At 29.7% G+C, this 22,599-nt stretch overlaps 2 protein-coding genes across 4 annotated transcripts; one reads left to right on the forward strand and one right to left on the reverse strand.

The window, feature by feature from the left end:
• Nucleotides 1-957: 957 nt before the first annotated feature.
• On the reverse strand, nt 958-11,217 carry ABCG42 (ABC transporter G family member 42). 3 transcript variants are annotated; one of them, XM_069299321.1, is made up of 25 exons: nt 10,847-11,217; nt 10,294-10,414; nt 10,117-10,205; nt 9,952-10,036; nt 9,328-9,487; nt 9,165-9,241; nt 9,020-9,070; nt 8,554-8,644; nt 8,155-8,456; nt 7,789-8,067; nt 7,353-7,669; nt 7,073-7,233; nt 6,862-6,965; nt 6,304-6,457; nt 5,909-6,031; nt 5,734-5,828; nt 5,311-5,643; nt 4,940-5,230; nt 4,724-4,807; nt 4,511-4,644; nt 4,195-4,422; nt 3,817-3,988; nt 3,451-3,705; nt 3,067-3,372; nt 958-2,001 (listed from the first exon to the last, which is right to left on the reverse strand). In XM_069299321.1, exons 1-24 carry the CDS (start codon nt 11,092-11,094, stop codon nt 3,100-3,102), a joined length of 4,227 nt encoding a protein of 1,408 aa, XP_069155422.1. In that variant the 5' UTR covers nt 11,095-11,217; the 3' UTR covers nt 958-2,001; nt 3,067-3,099. The 3 variants fall into 3 exon arrangements, with proteins under 3 accessions (XP_069155422.1, XP_010322739.1, XP_069155423.1); XM_010324437.4 differs by lacking the exon at nt 958-2,001 and adding an exon at nt 2,397-2,629; XM_069299322.1 differs by lacking the exons at nt 958-2,001; nt 10,117-10,205; nt 10,294-10,414; nt 10,847-11,217 and adding an exon at nt 2,397-2,629 and having other exon boundaries at nt 9,328-9,480; nt 9,952-10,027.
• On the forward strand, nt 1,001-2,255 carry LOC101251300 (mitogen-activated protein kinase kinase kinase 20-like). The gene has a single exon (XM_004242179.5). The coding sequence runs from the start codon at nt 1,141-1,143 to the stop codon at nt 2,116-2,118; it is 978 nt and encodes a 325-aa protein (XP_004242227.1). The 5' UTR covers nt 1,001-1,140; the 3' UTR covers nt 2,119-2,255.
• Nucleotides 11,218-22,599: the final 11,382 nt, after the last annotated feature.

The following is a 22,599-nucleotide window of genomic DNA, read 5'->3' on the forward strand; positions in this document are numbered from 1 at the left end:
TATAATAATATACCTAATGTAATAGAAAAAACTTATTCTCAGTGTTTACACCAAGTCAATACATGTATGGCATAATAGTTCATTTTACTTAGTCATAATTAATTTACATGTGCTTTACTTCATTAAATCACGTATTGCGTTGGTTTGGTGTAAACACCCGGTGTGGATAAGTTTTACCCCAATGTAATCTCAAAAATAGGGGTTTGAGGAATGTGTATGCAGACCTATAATATCTATCTTAAAAGTAAATAGATTATTTTCGATAAACTCTCATCTTAGTAAATATCATCCAAAATAGTCTAGGAAAAAGGTAATAGATATACAAAAATATCGTATAGTAGCATAACAATAACTATAATAAAATAATATGATAGTCAAAAGTACAAGCAACCACAAATAGTGACAAAACGGAAGGAGAAGAAATTATCTACCCTAATATGCATCCTCCGCAAAGAAATATACACCATGAACATCGTTACACTTATGGTTCATACTATATCGAGTTATCTTAACGTTGACAAACATGTCACAATTCAATGCCCAACCCCTTTCACAAAAAGCATTTAATATACTCTATTCTTATATATATAGTTTTCTTACTTATTATTTATTTATAAATAATATTGATATACTTTTACAAAAATATATACAATCCAATAGAAAGCAATGATCAATTATCTTGACCATCTGAGCTGATAAATATATGTGATGTACGTAAGAAAAGACTATTAAATAAAAGAAGTAGCAAAATAAAATTAAACTGAAAAATTCTCGTAAAAAATTAATTTAATATTAAATAATAAGGATTGTAAAATAAGAATTGTCTTTAAGGATATATTTTGAAATTGTAAAATGAGAATTGTGTTCTATAAGTGAATGATTCGTTATTCAGATCTAGTGAATGACTTATCATTCAAGTTATCAACCCTTTTAATAAATCACAGCTAATTTAACTGCTTCTTATTTTATGGTAACTATTTGAATTTTATTGAGCTGTAAATAAATTTCCATATATTAAAAGTGAAACAAAAAATAAAATAAAATTAGGAAACTAATGAATGTCCTATATATTATTTACACTCACAAAAACACGGTCACACTATTCGAACAAGAAAAAACAGAGTCTGCAATTGTTCTTCCATGGCGGAAGATCAAGAATGTGAGATTATGTGGAAGAGGGGTAGAACCTTAGGGCAGGGAGGATTTGGTTTTGTTTCATTAGCTTCTACGACTCATAGTTCTCCTCTCATTCCACCACTTATTGCTGTAAAGTCTTGTAGGTTGAGCCATTCTCAATCTCTTGAAGATGAAACAGAGTTTTTGAGAATGTGTCAAGAATCTCCTCATGTCATTCGATCTTTCGGAGTTAAAGTCACTCAAGAAGATGGTATACTTCTTTACAACTTGCTATTAGAATATGCCTCTGCCGGGAGTCTTGCGGATCGCCTTCTCAATAATGATCAACTAGGGTTGCCCCTGTTACAAGTACAAAAACACACCAAGAATGTTCTTTTAGGGCTAAGGTTCATTCATCGAAAAGGGATCATTCATTGTGACATAAAGCCACACAACATTCTTCTTACTTCTACTGATGATGATGATGATGATACGGAGGAGGTGGCAAAGATTGCTGATTTCGGGCTTTCGTTAACTTTAGAACAGAGCTGGACGCAGAAACAGGGGATGAGAGGTACTCAAAGGTACATGGCACCTGAATCTCTACTTAAGCAGGAGTATGGTCCAGAAGCTGATATTTGGGCACTTGGATGTACTGTTTACGAGTTGATCACTGGAACACCACTATGGGAATCATCCAATTCAGATCCAAACTTTGATGATGTATGGGACAGAATTAAGTACGAGGAACCAAATCTGGAGAATGACAAACTGTCTACAGAGGCAAAAGATTTCTTGAGATATTGTCTGATCAAGAATCCAAAATCGCGTTGGAGTGCAGGGCTGCTATTGAATCACTCTTTTCTGAAATCAGCTGACAGTGTCCTGCCTCCAAAGAAGAGGAAGAGGCAACATGGTTATAGGTCCAGTTTACAAAGGCCTAACCAAAAGAGAGCATTCAGGACACAGCCACACATTCGTCATTTGGTTATAGAACAATGATGCAGATTCTGAAGACGAAAACTCAATTTTTTTTTTAGATAGATTGAGACTATACAACATTGATGCTGTTATTATTATATATGCTTATAGTTTATCAACACGAAAACAACTTGTCGTTTGCGATTTTCAGCCATCATTAATGATTATATTTTCATACGCGAGTTTAATAAGAAGACGGCAACAATTGTATACAGACTCACAGTAAAGAATCCTAAACCGGAATTGAATGTTTGTTCAACATTTGTAACAAATTCATTTTCAGTGAGAAGCAGAAGAGGTGAAAAAATAAGATGGAATCTTATCCCATCTTCTTCTATATTTATTTTTTGATTAAAAATTATTATTATATACACATTCATATATGTGATACAGAATTTGATCCATATATATAAAATGAATTGTCACAGAAATTCATGAGAAATATATGTATTGTAGTGTATATATATATATATAGTTGCATCCTTATTCTCTTTATATAACCTGATCAATGAGTCAAAACTAATGCAGAACCCTGCAAAAGAAATGTGTATTAGCTCTTTTGTTATATTGATAATTGCAAAATTGATGTCCTTCAGCTATTTAGCAAATTCAGAATTTAAATAATATGGTCTATTAATCCATGTATAATATATTTGTATAATCCACGTATAAAAAGTAAACAGTAAATTTGTCCGGCATTATACTGTGAGAATCCGTTAAACTGGGACGGCGGGAGTATGTGGAGGAGAATGAAACATCACCTGATGAAGGTAAATGACAAGGGATTTTTACACAAATAGCCAGTCGGATTCAACGATTAAATTTTTTAGTCGATATACATAGTTTATACACTGATTATACATACAGTATACCTCTGCTGGCTATTTTTTCGTTTAAGGTATTGAGTGGACACTATTCTTAGGAGCACAAACTCTATTGATGAAACAAGAATTTGCATGTGTATATTACCTTAGTGTTAACAGCACATGCCTCTTATAATCTTTATCTTCTCTGGAAGTTGAAGAATTTGATAGCAAAAGCAAAGGTTACTGCAAAGATTATACAGAAACCAATAACTGCAACACCAGCAGTGCCTAAGAATTCTTGCCTATATCCAAATTGTTCTTTAATGAACCTTTTTATTGATACTGTGTGAACACCATCAGCGAGCGTAAGATGTTCATTTACTTCTCCATATTGTGATGTTAAAAGTCCATATAAACTCCATGCTACTGGATTAGCCCAATAATACCATCTCCAATAAATAGGAATTCTCTGAAATCACAACAACAAAGTTAGTGAACAAACATTTGTGTCATGATGTAGAGACTAGAGAGCCTGTTAGAGCATTACCATTCGAGAAATCATGAATCCGCTGAACAAATTCCACATCATGTAGAATGGTGCAGCAAGAATTGCAGCAATGTTATGGTTTGGAGAGACTGAAGTTGTCATCATACCGAAGAGCGTGAAGTATAGAAGTGTGAAGTACATGAAGTATATGTACCAAACAAACTTCCAGATGTTCCACTCGAAAGATGCCATGAAGTAGAATATGGCACTATAGATCAGTGTTTGAATGAAAACATATGGAAACTCAATTGTGACCTGCAAAGACAGTAAGGTTATCCAATTTAGACAGGCAAATGCATCATTCGCGGACCAAGTGTGACATTGAATCATATAGAAAAGCACACGAAGAATATAAAGATGTCATGCCTGTGCAAATGCAAAGGGTAGAGCTGAGTACATCCCGGCTGCTCTTTCACGATATGAGACGAACCTTTCAATAAATACTACAGGTTGGACAGAGGAAGCGTTCGTGATTCCAATGAAAAGAACAGCTGCATACATGGATCCCATAGCATTTAATATGTCCTGCTGAGTACTCCTGTGGGAAAAAGGTTAGCAGATTAAGTGAAAACAGTTACTAACTTGTATTGAGGAGAAAGTTGTAGTACGACAGCAATTAGTTTTTTGATTATGAGGAATCATTTGAATAACTTCAAGTCTTGTGCCAAATGTGTCATAAGATCAAAATGAGTGAATGGATTTATATTGTTTTGAATGGTGAAGGCAAAGTTTCAAGAAAGAAACCTCTTAGAACCAAACTTCCAGCATATACTTCCAAACATCAATGAGATTATGACCGTGTAGAAGAAGCGCACAGCAGTATACTGTGGATTTCTCCAGTAGGACAGGTTTTGCTTCCATAAACATGCAAGAAACTGTCCGAAAAAGGACTGAGAGTACTTGCTTGAGAAATATAGCTCAGCTGAACCTTCTTGTGGTTTGCTTAAACTTTCAACCATTTCCTCATTTTGCCTGAAATGGCAGAAACATTGTTAGTTATAGAAAGCACAAATCAGATAATTTCTTCATCACACACACACAGGGAGAGATAGAGAAATACTGGAACAAAGCTGATTTTCGATAAATGTCAGCAAAATCTACACCGAGGCGATTTTCTTCTGCTGAAGAAGTAACTTCAAGAACCCAAGCAGCAGGGTTCTGTCCAGACCTAATTCTGTGAACTCCTTGAATTTCCTAGGAAAATTACAAGTGGATTATTTATTATGCAGTTTTAAGACATAGAAAGCTCTGAATTCATCAATTAAAGGATTACCTCAAAATACTGAATAAGCTTGCATGATCTGTTCCCTAGTGAACCAGCATAAATGAGCTGTCCACCTCTTTTCATGAGCAAAAGCTGCAAATATACCATGTAAAATCATGTCTTGATTGTAATGAAAACTAAGGTAATAGCTATATGTAACTACTAAAACTGTAAGTGCAGTGTTTAATTCAAGATTTGACGTGGAGCAAGATTTAAGATGAAAACCTCGTCAAATGATTCGAAGATATCTATACTAGGCTGATGGATGGTGCAGACGATTGTTCTTCCAGTGTCGACAATGTTTCTCACTGTTCTCATTACAATGGCTGCAGACCGGGCATCTAGTCCTGAAGTAGGTTCATCCATAAAAACTATTGAAGGATTGGCTACAAGCTCAACCGCAATCGTCAACCTTTTCCTTTGCTCTGTTGACAATCCATCTACTCCGGGTAGGCCAACTAAAGCTCCACGTAATGAAGTTAGTTCCACTAGCTCCATAACCTCTTCAACAAAAGCCTGCAAAAGAATGGTCCTTCCTCAGGTTCTGTATGTACAGATTATGGCGTTGTCATAAGTTCAAAGAACTATAAGATTACCTTTTGTGTTTTCACGTCAACCTGAGAAGATAGCCGGAGCCAAGCAGAAAACAGTAGTGACTCATGGATAGTTAAGCAAGGGGAATGAACATCGTTCTGTTCACAATATCCGGATACTCTTGCAAAAGTTTCTTGCTTCTTTGGGTGTCCAGAAATGTAGATATTGCCTGTTATATGTCCACCAGTTTTCCTTCCAGCTAAAACATCCATCAGAGTAGTTTTACCAGCACCACTGACGCCAACTAATGCAGTAAGCACGCCCGGCCTAAATGCACCAGTAACATTGACTAGTAACTGCAGTTTATCTCCTACTAGCCCCTGTAGCTTAAGCTCCTGAAGAAATAATTTCGTATACTGATAAGGAATTTGCTTTGGAATATATTGCATTCATTGCTTACTGTAATTGAACTGCTGTTCGTTTACCATTGGAACGTCAACGTAGTAACTGATCTCCTTAAAACACATAGAAAGAGGCTCGAACGGAAGAACCATGCCTCTTCGTTTCTTGATCTCTCTTCCTGCCAACAGACCGGGAATCATGAATATCTACTCATTGCAACGAAAAGTTAACTTCAAAAGTGAAAATTCTTTAACAAACCAGTGAATGAGTGTGAATGGTTCAAAAACTCTCCAAATGGAACAATGTTATCTTCACTCTCATGTTCCTTGTCCTTGTTTTGGGTGTTTTTCTTTGAAACAACTGCTTGCTGGCTCCCTAATGCTGCAGAAAGTTGCCAAAACATGATAAGTTCCCAAAGAACTTGCATCTTGTTTCCTTGTATTAGAACAATAGGTATGAAAAGAAACTAGAACAATAGGCATTAAGAGCAAGTCATGTTAACCAGTAATACTAGAGCATCCAAACATTTTTCTTCTGCTCAAATCTTTGTTACAGCTAGACTTCCTCTCTAAACGCGTCACAATAAAGACTTGTAGGACCAGAATTTGGATATTTAAGAGGATTGTATATAAGATTTAGAAGAAGAAACTTACGGTTGAGGTAAGTCAGAAATATCGTGAAGAGGACGTTGAACACTATTATATACCCAATCAATGCACCAACACCGATCCAATACCAATAGTTCTCTGGAAATAAGCTACGAACCTTCAATAACATCTGACCCAGAGATATATTGTCCCTAAATCTCTGCCAGTTTAAAGTGAAAAGGTAAATCTATATCCAACAGTAGTACTGATTAACAAATGAGCAGCATTAATAAACAGTAGTCAAAACATATTTTTATCTGAAGCATCAACACTTTATAGTAGTCATTTCTTAGTGTTAAAAGAATTACACAAGATTGAAGGCCTTCAACACCATGTGAAGAGAACAGTTTGTTTTTCCTCGGAAGATAGAAATTCGTAAAAAAGGAAGAAAACATGCTAATATATATCTCATTTTCATGAATAGACATTAAGTTTGACTAACTCCACCTGAATTTTTCGTTGCTATGTTGGTGATCCGCTATTTTTGGATGTATTAAAGTGTAGATTATTAGCAAGTCTTGGACTGTAATTTGATATGAAACAGACACCAGAATACCGAATTACCTTATCCCAAGAATGGCCACGGAACTCATTCACTGAAGCTGAATTCTGGGCATACATCAAAGGGGAAAACCAGTAACCCCAAATCCACCAACTTGGGATGCTATCTGTAACGATATGAAAAGTTCAACTACAAACTAATTGAATAAAAGCCATTTTCTCTCAGGGTGAAGTAACTAATTCATCGATGAGCCAAATTGAGAGTGTAAATTACCTCTTGAGATAACAAATCCTCCGAGAGCCATGACTACCAACATTGCAAAAGATCCAAAGGTATTAGCAACTATCATATTTCTGCCTAGTGATGCCATCACACGGAAAAGTCCTATTGACATCTGATGCAATGAGAAATACAACAGAAACTGACGGAAGCACCTGAAGTTATTAAACAAAACAAGTTATCTTACCTCTATCAAATATGGTGAAAAACTAATACAGAATACAAAACAAGATGAAACGAATAGAACCAATTGTCAAAACAATTAAAAAGATACCTGGTTATTTGAGGATCAAAGCCAACCACATAGTATGTAGCTGCAACCCAAATAATGGACTCTAAAAGTGATGTGGGAATACTCAAAAGCCAAGACGGAAGAGTGTATATCCAACACGGGTAGAAATGTAAATCTCTCTGCTTGTAAAGAACGGGAAGCTTCGCTATCAGCATAGGCACCTCCAAGAAACCATTGAAAAGAACCATAAGAATTGCAAAATAGAGAGCACCAAGGTAAACAGCTCCATCTTCAAGTGTATCATGATGCATTGTCGAACGGAAGAACACACTCATCATTATCAAGATAATCAGAAAGAGCTGCAATATGGAAAATAATATGTCCATCTCAACAACTAACAGTATAACTCGAAAAGGGATCTAAAGAAGCAACGTGTATTGAGATTTTCTTTTGCAAAGAAACTGTTAAGAGATATGACCTGTGTGACTTTGAAAACGAGCACAGCAGAGTTTCGCTTTAATAATAGCAACTGCCAGTCAAAACTGATCTTAAGAAGCTCAGACTTTTTCACACCATATGTACTAGAGGACAGAGCTGCTGGATGACCGTCACGTTTGTCGAATGGAATAGCCAGTTCTTGTGCCAATGCATTACCAACATGAAAGGATTGAAACCCCTCAGCAAACTTTGTTGCTGATACATAGCTGTACTGACTATTGAGAAACCAATACTGCCCTTGATCTTTTTCTGATGTTAACTGTGCAGAGATAGATAACAAGATGATAAACCAAATAAGAGCACCATCAATAAAGCATCAGTCAAATGCTTGAAATCAGAAAATTACCTCTTGAAGAAAATCAGCAACATTTTTCCTGGAGGGGCATTTGAAACCCATAAATTTGAAGAACTCAAGCGCAGTTTCGCGAGGACCTTGATAAATGATTTGGCCCTCACTTAAAAGAATTATATCATCAAAGAGAGAGTAAGTTTCAGGGTCAGGTTGCAATAAAGAAACCAGGGTAGTCCCATCAAATGCGCAAGTCGTGTACTTTAAGTACTTGATGATTTGAAAGGTAGTTGAACTATCTAGCCCCGTTGAGATTTCATCCATTAAGAGTACCCTTGGTGCACCCATTAGTAACTCACCTGCATACATTTCTCACAACTTCAATAATCCAAGCAATGACTTCTTTCAATAATTTTAAACAAGCAGATATCAGCTAGCAGAAATGAAGGCAAGTACCAGTAGTGAGCCGCTTCTTCTGTCCCCCTGAAATCCCTTTGAGCATTTCATCTCCTACTAATGTATCCGCACAAATATCCAATCCTAAAATCTTTGCAGATATTTCAGAAGGATGTAAAAGAAATGCCCAGAAAGTAGTCCGCGAAAGCACAATGAAGTCTATAACGCTAATGTCTTATATCCATAACATGATGCAATTGATTATTGAAGCATAGTACAGAAGATAAAACAACAATATTTCAATAAATTGGACCATAACTCTTTCTTATAATCAACTTTTATGTATCTTTCACATTGAGCATGTCCGGTAAAAAGTTGTGCAGTCAGTAAAGAAATATAAGGTTCATAGTAGTTAGTAGCATTTCGACATGTAAAATTAACATACAGAAAATTACAGGTCCATATGCAGCATGTGGAATGAATGTCGAAAAACAATGAATTTAATAAAGCCTCACTGCTAACATACCTTTAGAATGTAATCTACAACTATACTTGTCTGTTCTCCCAATGCTACTGCCTGATAGAAAACAGTTACATCAACATAAGATTAATGAAGTGTTTTCTCTACACATGTAACCTAGAAAACAAACTTTATGCAGATGCCGCCATACCTTAATAAAAATATCAATATCTTGATCAGGAATTATTCCAGCATTTGTCTCTCTTCTTAGAAGTTCCATAAGCAAATCTGCCAAATTTTGATGGTTTTATATCAAATTCAACTAGAAAAGTACCGTAAAGTGCATCACTGATAGTAACAGGTTTAGAAAATACCCTGCTTAAAACCGACACCCTGGCAACGTCCAGAAAACTCAAGTGTCTCTCTAACTGTCATTTCTGCGATGTGTGAATCCCTCTGGCTGACATATGCAGCCGTCCTTTGAGGAACAAACTCCTTCAGATCATGTCCATTGTAAGTGACTCTTCCTGATATCTTCATAGTAAGTTAACTGCATTAATGAGGGACAAAAACAATCTTTTCGAAACAAAAGCTAAGGTAGCTACAATGACGTTATGAAAAAAAAAATCCAACTTTTCAGCAATTTTGCACCAAACAAATATGTTTATGATGAATTGATTAAAAATATTTGAAGTATTATCTCATGGATATTCTAGTATTGATATCAAAGGACGAATTGCATGTACACTTGTTTTAAGGTTCCAGTATGGGAAATAAGTCGTTAAAAATTGATGCATGTCATACTACCACTTAAAACCAATTCATTACTAGTGCATTTGAAGCTTTTATGTTGTTAAGTTATATAAACTGATAGTGTGTTAGTTCAGTTATAAGTAATTACAGGTATATATCTATTATAGCGCAAAAAGTCATTAAAAATCATTTCATTTCCAGTATATACTGATAAGCATTGTGATGGAACAAGTAAAGGTTTGTACCATCAAATTCTTATCAAGACGGCCAGCAAGTGCCAAAAGCAATGTTGTTTTTCCAGAGCTAGGCGGACCCAAAAGCAGCGTCAACCTGAAAGACAAAAACACCTCAGGAGATTCCAAATATAACTCGTGGACACGAGACACACTTCATTGGAGCTCAAATCGTACCTTGATGGCCGTAGAAAACCACTTATGTTGTTTAGGATAGATAATTTCTTTCTCCGACTTGGGAATATCCTCAACTGTCTCAAGGAACTCTGTTAATTTTTTTACAACAGAAACTTTGTCAGACTCTAGGCACTACGAAATCGTAATTTAGCAAGCACATGAGAGGTGAAGGTTTACCTCAGTCATGTTGAATATGAAGTTGGGAATAGTAGGCAATGCTCTGCTCCCTACATGGACCATTGCATCAACTTTAAGATGATGAAAGCAAACCTTAACTTTTGGGAATTCCAAATCCACCCTGAAAGTTAGATTAGTTCGATATGTTCAATATTAACCAATACAATGAATAATGCTGAAGATCATATGTATGTAAGAAGTTTAAGACTCTTAACACTTTGCATAGATCTTTCAGCTTCTTGTTGTCCTAATGGAACTCATATCAAAACACCATTATCTCGTTTAGATGTTTCCAAGTTTATACTATCTGAAACTCACTCCTAAATGAGGCCTGATTACCATCAAGAATCAATTTTTCGAAAAGGTAAGTTCTTGCCTTTCATACAGGTGTTAACCATCAACATAAGCAACATGAAAACTGAAATCAGGTTTACAAATGGTCCTTTTCTTTCGAGTTTAACTTCTATACACTGACAATGTAAAGGAGTTCTACACTATCAGATCACCTTAAAGATAACTATAAACCTTATGTTTCAAAATGAAACTAACTTACTTCTCAAATCTTTCCTTAACTCTTTTGAAGAACAACTCTGTATCTTCATTAATAGCATTAATCAACCCATCCAGAACTTGCATTTGTTCTTCACCTTTCATTTTTCCAACATCAACTAAAGCAACCTCTCCACCAATGCCTCGAAAGATCGATGTCCGTGCTCGTATATAAGTAGGGGATCTTTGCAAAGCTGCCAACACAAGATCCTCTTCATTTTTGTTAGCTCCATTTTCACCTCTTGTTGACATAGTTAACTAAGCCACAACTACAATTTTTTTAAATTTTTTTTTTTTGAGGAGATATCTAAGGATATATGATTACAACAAGAAAAAGTATAGGGAAAAATGATATATGAGGTGGTTAATGTTAGATGTGTCAATATTCCAACAACTTTTGTAGGCTTGAAAACTTTTGCATTAATTTGATATGTTTAGTGTTAGTACTTTTTTCCTCTCTACTCCCAACCAATCTTTACAAATCTCTATCTATAAACATGCATGAGAAAGTGACATTTTCAGAGGCAGATAAAGTGTTGGGAAAATCTAAGTTAAGACTTAGGTTACAAAATATTACTTGCATTTTCTTTTTTCAAATAGTCTAAAAGACTTTTGTTGGAATACACAAAAGTAGTTAAAACAGTTGGGAAAAAAAGGTAAGGTACCTTTAACATTTCCCTCCACTCACAACCAAAAATAACAAACAAACACCAAGTTAGGTTTTCAAACTTTATAGGTTTTGAATTTTATAATCACGATTTTATATTAACTGAATTCTAATCAAATTTAATGTTTATTTATATTCAATGAATTTATTCACATAAATAAATTAAACCGTTTGAGCAAAAACTACTAGATTCGATTGGATCCATATGCTGGCTACTAGCTCCGCTCCGAAACGATTTAGGGAATTTTTAAAGATTTTAAGCGATAATAACTGAATTCTAATCAAATTTAATGTTTATTTATATTTAATAAATTTATTCACACAAATAAATTAAATCATTTGAGCAAAAACTACTAGATTCAATCGGACCCATATGCTGGCTACTAGCTCCGCTCCGGAATGATTTAGGTTTTTTTAAAGATTTTAAGCGACAATAACTGAATTCTAATCAGATTTAATGTTTGTTTATATTTAATGAATTTATTCGCACAAATAATTAAATCGTTTGAGCAAAATCTTCTAGATTAGATCGGATCCACACGCTGGCTACTAGCTCTGCCCGAAACAATTTAGGGTTTTTTGAACGTCCACTTAAAAAAAATCATAAATATAAGTTTAAACATAAGTAGAATGATTATTTTCTCTGTTTTTGATGTTAAGGTTATATATAGTTGGAAATTAATGTCTACTTTTGTCTTGAATTTTTGGAGTGATAATTATTTTGGAATGTTTTTCTTTGTTTAAGCTAAAACGATTATTAATTTTGGAAGGAGAAGTAAATTCTTTTTAGATAATGGAAAAACGCGTGTCGTTTAACTTTATATAATAAATATATGTTAGCAGTATTGAGTTCATTTGAATTTAATATATTTTTAAATATAAATTTCTATGTAAAAATCCCTTTGAAATCTTAATAAATACTCCATTAATCCATTTTTATTTGTTTATATTTGATTAACACAATTTTTAAGAAATAATTTGTAAAATAATAAGTTTACTATATCACTTAGATGTTTTACGTATTTTTAATGTGATTTTGAAAGAGAGAACAAAAACTAGAGTTATTTTTTATAACTGTAATTTGATAATGCGATGTGCATTTAGGGGTGTTATGGTCACGGGATTAGGTGGATTATCCCGATTTATATTTTGAATTAATATTATGTTATATATTTAGTTAGGCATTAGCTAAAATCCATATATAACGTGTTATACCATATTAAAAAGCGTTATTTAAATTATAATCCTCATTTTAATCTAATTATAGTAGTGGGAAATCACAAATTTAAACCATCCTAAGTATTTAAGTTATCGACTACTCTTTCTTAGTTTCGAATTAATTGCATTCTATATTTGGTTTAAGCGTTAGCTAAAATTGACATAACTTATACAACATAAAAGGTGTTGTTTAAGCTATAGTCTTGAATTTAATATAATTATAGTGGTAAGAAATCTCAATTTTAAACCATTCTAAGTATTTAAGTTGTCCACTACTCTCTCATAGTTACGTACGAGTTTGAATTTTGATGGTTATAAACGCAATAATTAATATGAGTATTTTTATTTTTTCCAAAAACATTTTCTTTAGTTACTTGAAATTCTTTCACTATTTTTAGTTACTAACTAATATCTTGATGAAAAAATTATCTATATACAAAAACTTATTTTATTGTATTTTGTAAAAAAATTTATCATTTGAAAAAATTATAAAAATCTCTATTCTCTTCTATTTTTGGATACATCATTCTTGCGCGATTCTTATATATATCAACAAAAATAATGTATCGGAACATGAGGTATCGAGATGGGTGTATCTTGTATCAAAAAAAATAATGTAATCGATGCAATATATCTTAAATCTTTAAAATTTAAGAGATTTTTGTAATTTGAAAAAGAAAAAGAGATAAAATGTATTAACTATTAACACTATGTTATATATATATTTTTTTAATTCAAAATATGAAATTCTCAATATGAGTCCAATTACATATACTAAAAATTGAGGGAGGGGAAATACAAAATCCAAGAGACTCTAATCATATAGAGCAAAACATGCATTATATAAAATTTATTCAAGATAAGTGGAAAAGAATAATTGTAACTTAAATTGAAGCAAGGTTTTGATTTATTTGTTCCCTCTTAAATCGATCAACGTCAGGATTAGATATCAACATGCTTAAATTAATCTCAAATTTTAACAGGAACATTTTTTATAAATTTTTAAATTTAAAACTCTCAATTTTTTTCCTTTTATTTTTCATTCAATATCCGAATTCGCCAAGAAAAATCAATAACTCATTGACTTAGGACTCAAACATAAAAATTATAATTGAAAACTTGAGAAATATTTATCCATTATACCACAATATTTTATTGTATATAACTCTCTATATGTACTCAGAAGTTTATTTATTATCATTTATCATAAATTTGTTTTCAAGTGTACTGCGTGGTATATTTGTTAAACTTGTCAGAGTTATAGATTGTCTGTCATATTAAATACATTTTTTGAAATATAATAAATATGACAACTGAAGACAACCTGTTTTTACGTTGTTTTGTCTAACCATTGGACCATTCCTCATTAAATTCTGAAGTTATGTATTTTCTCATTGTCACATTTGGCATTAAAACTCTATGATGCTTACCATTGAAAAATTATTATTTTTTAATAAGAAGAACGTCTTAATACATCCTTCTATTTTGTCATTCATAGTTAATATATTTTTCTTTTATAAAAGTGATTTCATATCTATTCTTGTCGTTATATAAATGATTTGTATATATCTTTTCATAGCAATAAGGATATATGTGAATCGCTTCATAACAAGGGTATATCAGCTCTAAATAAAAAGTTGAGGGGTACCTTTCCCTATTTAGAGATTTTGAATTGGAGTTTCACCTGTATGAATAGATGAACCGGTGGATTATTTCCTCCCATTAAAGCTTTATATACACTATAAATTCAAATTAATCGAACTGTATTGTGTATACTAGACAAGAAAAATAAAATTTTTTTTTAAAAAGCTCTATGATGTGGTACTTGGTGGAGTCTTTCATTTTGCTTACTCTTTTCTATCTTTTATTTTCCTTTCTATTCGTTTTAAAATTAGTTGAATGGGAATATGTTATACCTTCAAAAATGGATTAAGCATAGAGATTTAACAATTAACATAATATATGGATAATTAACCAATATGGATTTTGGTACATGGTGGGACTGCTTCACTTTTAATTAAAGATTTCGATTTTTGAGTCTTAATATGAAGAAAATCTTATTGGAAGCATCACCTCTAAATGGACTTGACAATACACGATATGTATTTGATCTGGATTCCAATGAAGACTCTGAATATTAGGTGGGAAACAAAAAAAAAAAAACATGAATAATTATATGATTTAATAATTTAATTCTTTTTAGTTTGTAACGATTCATCACAAGATGGGAGATAAAGTAATTTTATTACTATTTTCATTAACTGACAACTAAAATATATTTAATTAGATATCACAAGAATTAACTTAGATTTTGCAATATTTTAAGGGTTGTAAACATAATTTTTCCTAAGAAACCCTTAAACCAAAAAAAATACATAGAAAATGAGTGTGGAAAAGAAGTAATATTTTTAGTTTTAATAAAGATTTAATCCTTAACAAAAATGAGATAGTCGTGCAAATATTATATTTATATATGTATATAAACTATAGTATTATTTCATTGCCCCACTTGTTTTATTAGTATTGTTTTTGCAAGAAAACTTATTGAAACTTCTACTTTTATACACTAAATTAACCACCTAACTAGAAGTGCATTAAATTCGATTGGACTTAAGTTTAAAAGGCTTCAACTGCAATTATAATCAATAAATTTTAGTGATTGCGTATTTGAACAATCATTAAATTATATTTCAGTGAGAAAGAATTGTGATGTCTTTTTATATTTCATTAAGTATAATATTTTTTGATGTATAATTTTCGTTAAATTTTTTACATACGATTTAAATATATAATAAGATATTGTAAGTGATAGAATTTTACTATCATGATATACTTAAATTAGGTTTTTATCACTCTGATTTGAAATGACAAACTAAGAGGGTGATTTTAACGTCTTTTTAATTCCTTTCAAAGATATATTGTTATATCATTTCACTACCTGTATCATTTCTTTCTAAATAAAAAAACCATAATAATTTCCAAATGTATCTACTATCTTATATTAAGTCACCGTGACATTTTAATTTATTAGTTATGTAACTAATTAATTACTACGTACTTATTGTTCAAATTGAAAAGAAAATTGTTTTCTTATATATTTGAAGTTAGATTTGCATGGTTAGGGCTGTTAATTTTAGAGAAGATTTTGTTTTAATAGTAGTTAGACTATTTTAACTAAACAAATAAATATATTTATAATAAAATGACAAATATGTGAGTTTATAATTATCACTTGTTTATAGTAAATATCACTAACAGCAACCTTTCTTCTTTTTTTTTTTTGGGGGGGGGGGGGGGGGGAGGGGTCATGCTGCTTATATATATAGTTAAATAAATCCTCTTTCTTTTTTTGAAAAAACAAATAATCTAAATTCCTGTTGGTTAATTCCTTGTTAATAGTGTAAAAGGCAATAAAAACAAAAGTTATTCCACAATAATCAATGTCATAATGTAAATACTCTTGTACTCTATATATTCCAAAATAAATTTTATTAATTATTTGAATAGATGTGTTAGATTGAAGGTGTAAGAAAATACCACTCAATTCTAAATTCAGGGGTTGCTTAACGTGATTGAGGGCCTAAAGTAAAATTTTAATTTGCGGTCTAAAATATAAATATATTTTATATATGTATTTATTTAAAAAAATTACACTATTAAGATGAAAATTATTAGTACTTAATGTTATTTTTTCAGTTACTAATTTTAGGTAAGATTTTATCAATTCAACATTGAAAAACATCTTTAAGTGAGACAATTATTATAGGTATTATTAACATAATAATACAAGTAATAAGTTGATAAATATTAAATAAAGATAAGAGTTAAAACCATAGAATTTGACTCAAAAAGTTGATGACTTAGTATAACATTATTTTAATACGCTTAGAATAATGTTTGAAACTAAAATTTAATAAGAAATAAAAAGAATTTGTAATTCACTTTGTAACACTTTTCACTGTTAATTTTCATTTTTAACAAAATACTCCACAAAAAATATTAAAGTGGATAAAATAATTTATTTAAAAAAAATTATACTTTTTATCATAATTAATTAATTTTTCTATAAAAACTTTAACACACAATTTATTCTTAGACAAAAATTTGGGGGGCCCCGAAATTTCGGGGCCTAAGGCAACGGCCTTATTTTTATACGCATTGAGCTGCTCATGCCTAAATTATAAGTTGTTTTTCGTAATTTGAGATTCAAATTAGTAAATTTTAGTTAAAATTTATTTTTATCATAGTAACATGAAATTAACATATATAACTTATACTAATATTTCTGGTACAGTTTTTTAACATCTAAATTTTTAATTTTTTGTTAATCAATTTTTCACAAGCTTGTACTTAACCCCAAGTTTTGTATACATGTTGGACTTTTCCATAGATGCACAACTTCAACGTTTACATGTGGGTAGTGAAGACTATTTTGTATATATATTTTGATTTGTCCAATTAAAGTTAGTTTATATGCTTTTCAATTTTTGCTAGTACGTATGTACGTAGTATGGATCAATTAATGTGAAGTGAAGACTTATGTATGCATGTAACCGATCAATAGCGATAGATAAAATTTTATAGTCAAAATTAACGAAAAATGACAGAAATCTCACATTTACAAATTCTCAAAATTCCTCATTTTCACACACCAAATTAATGTATCAGCGTATCAAATTAATGTATCTCGCACATCAGATTAGTGCATCGTGTATAACATGTAATGTATCTTATTTAACAATTAATGTATCTCGCGCATCAGATTAATGTATCAGCGTTTGTATTATTGTATCAGTTTAAGGAATTTCTATAATTGTAAACTTATAAGGGACAAATGATATTTTTTCCTTAATAGTATGTGATTTTTATCCTTTTGCCCATAAATAATTAAACACAATTGATTATGAAACATCATTTGTTAAAGCTTCTGCATTAGTTGTACTTTGTTGATTTAACAATATTATGGAATCACAAAATTTTGAGGAACACAACTTATAAGTTATTCATATAAAGTTATGGGAATGATTTTGAGTCTAAACCCAATTTAAGGGCTTATTTTGGTGGTAGAGTATTAGAAAAAATAATTCATCCATTAACTTTGTATATAACTATTCTCTCAGATTAATTTTATGTGATATTTTTTGAATTTTGAGATATAAATAAATCTTATCTTTGATCGTAAATTGTTCATAAATCTTTTAAGCATTTTGAATTATTAATTATTGTGACTCATAGTACTTTTTTACGTAGTTTACGAATATATAAATTTCATTTCAGGAAAATTGAAGATTCAATACGTAAATTTTCGGTCTAACTTAAATTGTTTGACTCTCGAAAAACGAAAAGTGTCACATAAATTAGGACGGGGGAGTAATCCATTGTTTAATGTATTGCTATTATTAACTATTACCATTTTCTAATACATTGAGTTTGTAGTAATCAATAGGCAATATAGTAACATTATTATTCTATATTATATTTTATAATGCATAGGTCAAATCAATATTATACCAGCTAAAATGGAGAAAGAGAGTACATTTCAAAATCTGAAAAAAAACATTTAGTTTGCAAGAAATTTAAACTGCAACTAGGAAATTTAATGCAATATTAGACATAGACTTGTGTGCATATTTAATTTTGTCAAATTTTAGACCATACTCTTCTTTCTCTTTATTTATCATAGCATGTGCATCTCTCTTAATGAAAGCTATATGTCTATATTTTTTCTCATCCCACTAATTGTGGATCATAAGTTAGCATCTCTTACTGTATATAGAGTCAGCTAGAAATCTTATGGAGACTTATATTATTGAATTTTGAATATGAATCTTTTAGTAAAATTTGCAAATTTTATTAATCGCTAGGTCATAATTTTAAATTGATCTACTTATTGCATATTTATGTTTTTAAAAAAAATAATTGAGATAAACATCTTTTCAAATTGGATAATTTGTTGTTATATAAAGTCATTCTTTTATATTGAAAGTCGGATTTTCACACTCACACTCTTATTGGTAAACTCGAAGAACTATTCTATAGTGATGTTTAAGTTAACAAGAGGAACTTGCGTAAAATAGTCATTATAATAAATTTAATTATGCTCCATAGTTATAATTTGCATATTTACAGGTTATAGATACGGTTTAAGATGCCTCGTTTATACAATTTGTAGATACGTATAATTTGTAGGTTTTATAATTTACGAATTTGTATAATTCGCAGGTTCGTATAATTTGCAGAGACATTTGTATAATTCAGTTTTTTTTGTATAAATTCAAAATGATGAATTTATACAATAACAAACATCAAAAGTGTAAATAGTTATACAAATTATGAATTATACAAATATTATACAGATTTTGTCATACAAATTCTGAATTATATAAATGTTGAATTACACAAAAGTAAAAAGTTGGGCCGCGTAAATATAACTAAAAGTAGATCGTAAATAATTAAGACAAATTATAATTATATTAAGTAAGTAAATAGCATATATATTTGCTTATACGCGCAATTTTAAATAATCAACAAATATATAAAACAACTTATTATTCGGCCGAATAGACAAAAATGCGAGAAAGCCCTTATTATGAGACTTTGGGCTGCACGGATAGCCACTTATGGGCCTTTCTTTAAGCTTTAACCATATTTTCCAAATTATTTAAAATTTAACCAATATTTAATATTTAACAAATTCAAACTACTCACAATGTCCTCAAGTATTAAACTAACAAGTTGAATTGAAAAAATAAATTTTGATTATACAAATTTCATTATCTTAAAGTTTAAGGAAGATGAGGAAAAGAGGAAGAAGCAACATTTGTCCTTTTTCTAAGTAATGGAAAAATAATATTAATAATTTAGGTCTTAACAAAACTTAAATAGAGGTCCTATAAGTGGGGTTCTTGGTGATATTTCTACTTTAAAAAAATATCGAACTTCAGCATGTAACAAATAATTGAAGTGGAATTATTGAATCCTAAGAAGAAAATAATCAAAGTATATATTGTATACTTTTTGTTGTTTAGAAAAAGGAAAATATAATAAAATAAAAAATATTTGAGATTTTTTAAAAAAGAAGTAAAAGCCAACCTTGAAAAAAGACGATGGCATGAGAAGCGCAGAGTTAGGTAAGACGAGATTCATTTAAATTTCTTGCCATGAAAAAATATAGTTTAAATTATATATATATTTATATATATATCTTAAAAATAAAAATTTTATCTTAATTTTGTTAAAGTACAAGAGATTTTATTATGTCACTTTATTTAAGCACATATTACTCATATATGAAAAAAGATTACAATTATCTTCATTTTAATTGACGTAAAATATAAAAATTTAACTGATCATAGACTATTTTATTAAAAGTATTTAAAAATTTAAAATATATTTAAACATAAGAATTAGTTAATAAATTCAAATTATAATATATTCATAAATAAAAATTATATGAAGTTTCTAATGAAAAGACATATTATCATAAAAATAATCAATAGTGAAGACTCTAAATATAATTATAAATGGTATATTAAAAATTAATTGAATACACGCTGATGTAAAAGTGATATAAAAGACGATTTTAAAAAAATGTTTCTATTATTTTATATTTTTATTTTGGAATAAATTATTTAAATATTATTATTCTACCAACAAATAGAAACAAACTTATTTCAACCAAATTTATTAATCATAAGATAAATTTTTTCATATCTTATGATCAAATAAAGAACTGAAGATTATAAAAAATTTATTCCAAAATTATTTCTTCTTTTATCTATCGTACTAAACGATTTTGAATATGATTGGATAATATGTAGAATTTGTCATTAGTGTTGTTATTTTTTGTTTTCACGAGGGGTAGGTCTCATCTTCACATCATATGTTGTTTTCAATGCCAGAGTCATATGGGGCCTAAGGGCAATTAATTCCCCAAAAATATTATTTGAATCTCATTGACATAGTAAAAGCTTCCAATAAATTGACAAAGCATGGTTCAAGAATGTCAAAAAGATATATATATATATTTGAATCTTATCAACATGTATATTAAAAGCTTCTATGACATTTATTGATAAGCGGTGGTTAAAGAATGTCAAATATACTTTTTTTGGTCGTTTATTTTTACGAGTTCATTATTTAAATATAGATTTTTGTTTTTATTTATTATTTTAATTTAGTAGTCTTTTGTTAAATGAAAAAATTGTGCAAATGATAAATATTTAAGTATATTACTTCTTTAGCTATAATTTTGAATATTTATAATTTATGGTTATAATTTCTTAAATTTTATTATAAATTTATATAATTCGATTTATGATTGTATAAATTTTGAAGTTGTATCTGATTGGTGATACATTTGATGTATAATTTATAAAAAAAAAAATCATAAAAAATTATCTTATTTGTATATTGGCAACCAAAATATACTATTAGAATCATGAAAAATTCATAAATGAATAAATGCACAATTTTTTTTCTTTACCTTGTTTATATTGGCAAATGAAAATTTCTTTAACAAACAACGCTATAACTATGAAGTGAAATTAGGAAAATTATAACTTAAAAGGCTTATTAAATTTAATATCTGCTATTTATAAAATTAGCCCTCGTTAAATCCCCTAATTGCAACGAAATGTGACTATGTGGCTAATACAGCATCTGATTGCACTAATTGAGGTTTATGTAAATATTGCAAATATGTAATTTATGTTTGATCATGATTTAGTTTGCTCGAAAAATGTGTTTTATTGTAAATTTTTACAATTTTCCGGATTTTTTTTTAATTATCAAAAACATGTTTTTACTTTTTTTTAAAAAACTTTAAAATTACTCAAAGAATTCCAAAAATATTTTCAATTGTATTTATAGTTAAACATAACTCCAATTATTATATCATTTTATACTTTAAAAAGAATACTTTTTTTTTAGATACTCATACATAATTTTGAAATCAAACACTCCACAACTATTTGGCGAAGGAAAAGAAGAGGGAAAAAAATACAAAATGGATGAAATAATTAGTACACAAAATAGTTTAAATTTACTCTCTATTCTCTATATTTGGAGGATATCAAATAAATTGTTTCAATTAACAATTTCATCTTATATTCAAATATGAAAATATTTGATGCAATAGTTCAAAATGAAATATAGGGAGTAAATTATTACACAAAACAATTGGATACAAAATTAAATTGTTAATTTAAACAATTATTAGATACGCGTAAAATAATGACAAAAAATTGTTCATTTTGAACTACGGTATACATTAATAGAACAGTTACAAAAGCAACATAATAGTCTTGAAAGTTGAATATTTATGTAAATTTTACATTATACAATATTTATTATGTATTTCATCAGTAATTTCACTTTATTTAAGTTGTTCATTAATATGTAGTATATATAATATCTATGGTAATATATGTTATTTAGAAATTTAAAATAAAATATAATTGTTAAACGAAGAATTCAAAGAAGAACAAAATTTTATATTACATAAAGATAATATAGAGTATAGAGTGATTATTTGCAAAAAGAAGTAATAATATATATTAAGAAATAAGAAAATAAAAATAAAATAGAAATAGTAATATAATATCAAAAAAAGAAAAAAGATTTCTTTTTTGAGAATAAATAAGAAATTAAATTGAAGTTAGTTATTTGAATAAATAAATAATTTTATATTTAGAGAGTAAAATAAAAAGTAAGTTTGGAGATGCAACATGCAAAGACTCCAGTAATGTGTCAAAATAAAATCATTAAAGTTAGGAAAAAAGGTTTGATATACCACCCAACTTTGTCATTTGGGTTTGATATATTCCTCGAATTGAAAGTGACTCATATATACCTTTACTGTTATAGAAATG

This window comes from Solanum lycopersicum, chromosome 6, assembly GCF_036512215.1.
Source record: "Solanum lycopersicum chromosome 6, SLM_r2.1".
NCBI classification, from domain to species: Eukaryota; Viridiplantae; Streptophyta; class Magnoliopsida; order Solanales; family Solanaceae; genus Solanum; species Solanum lycopersicum.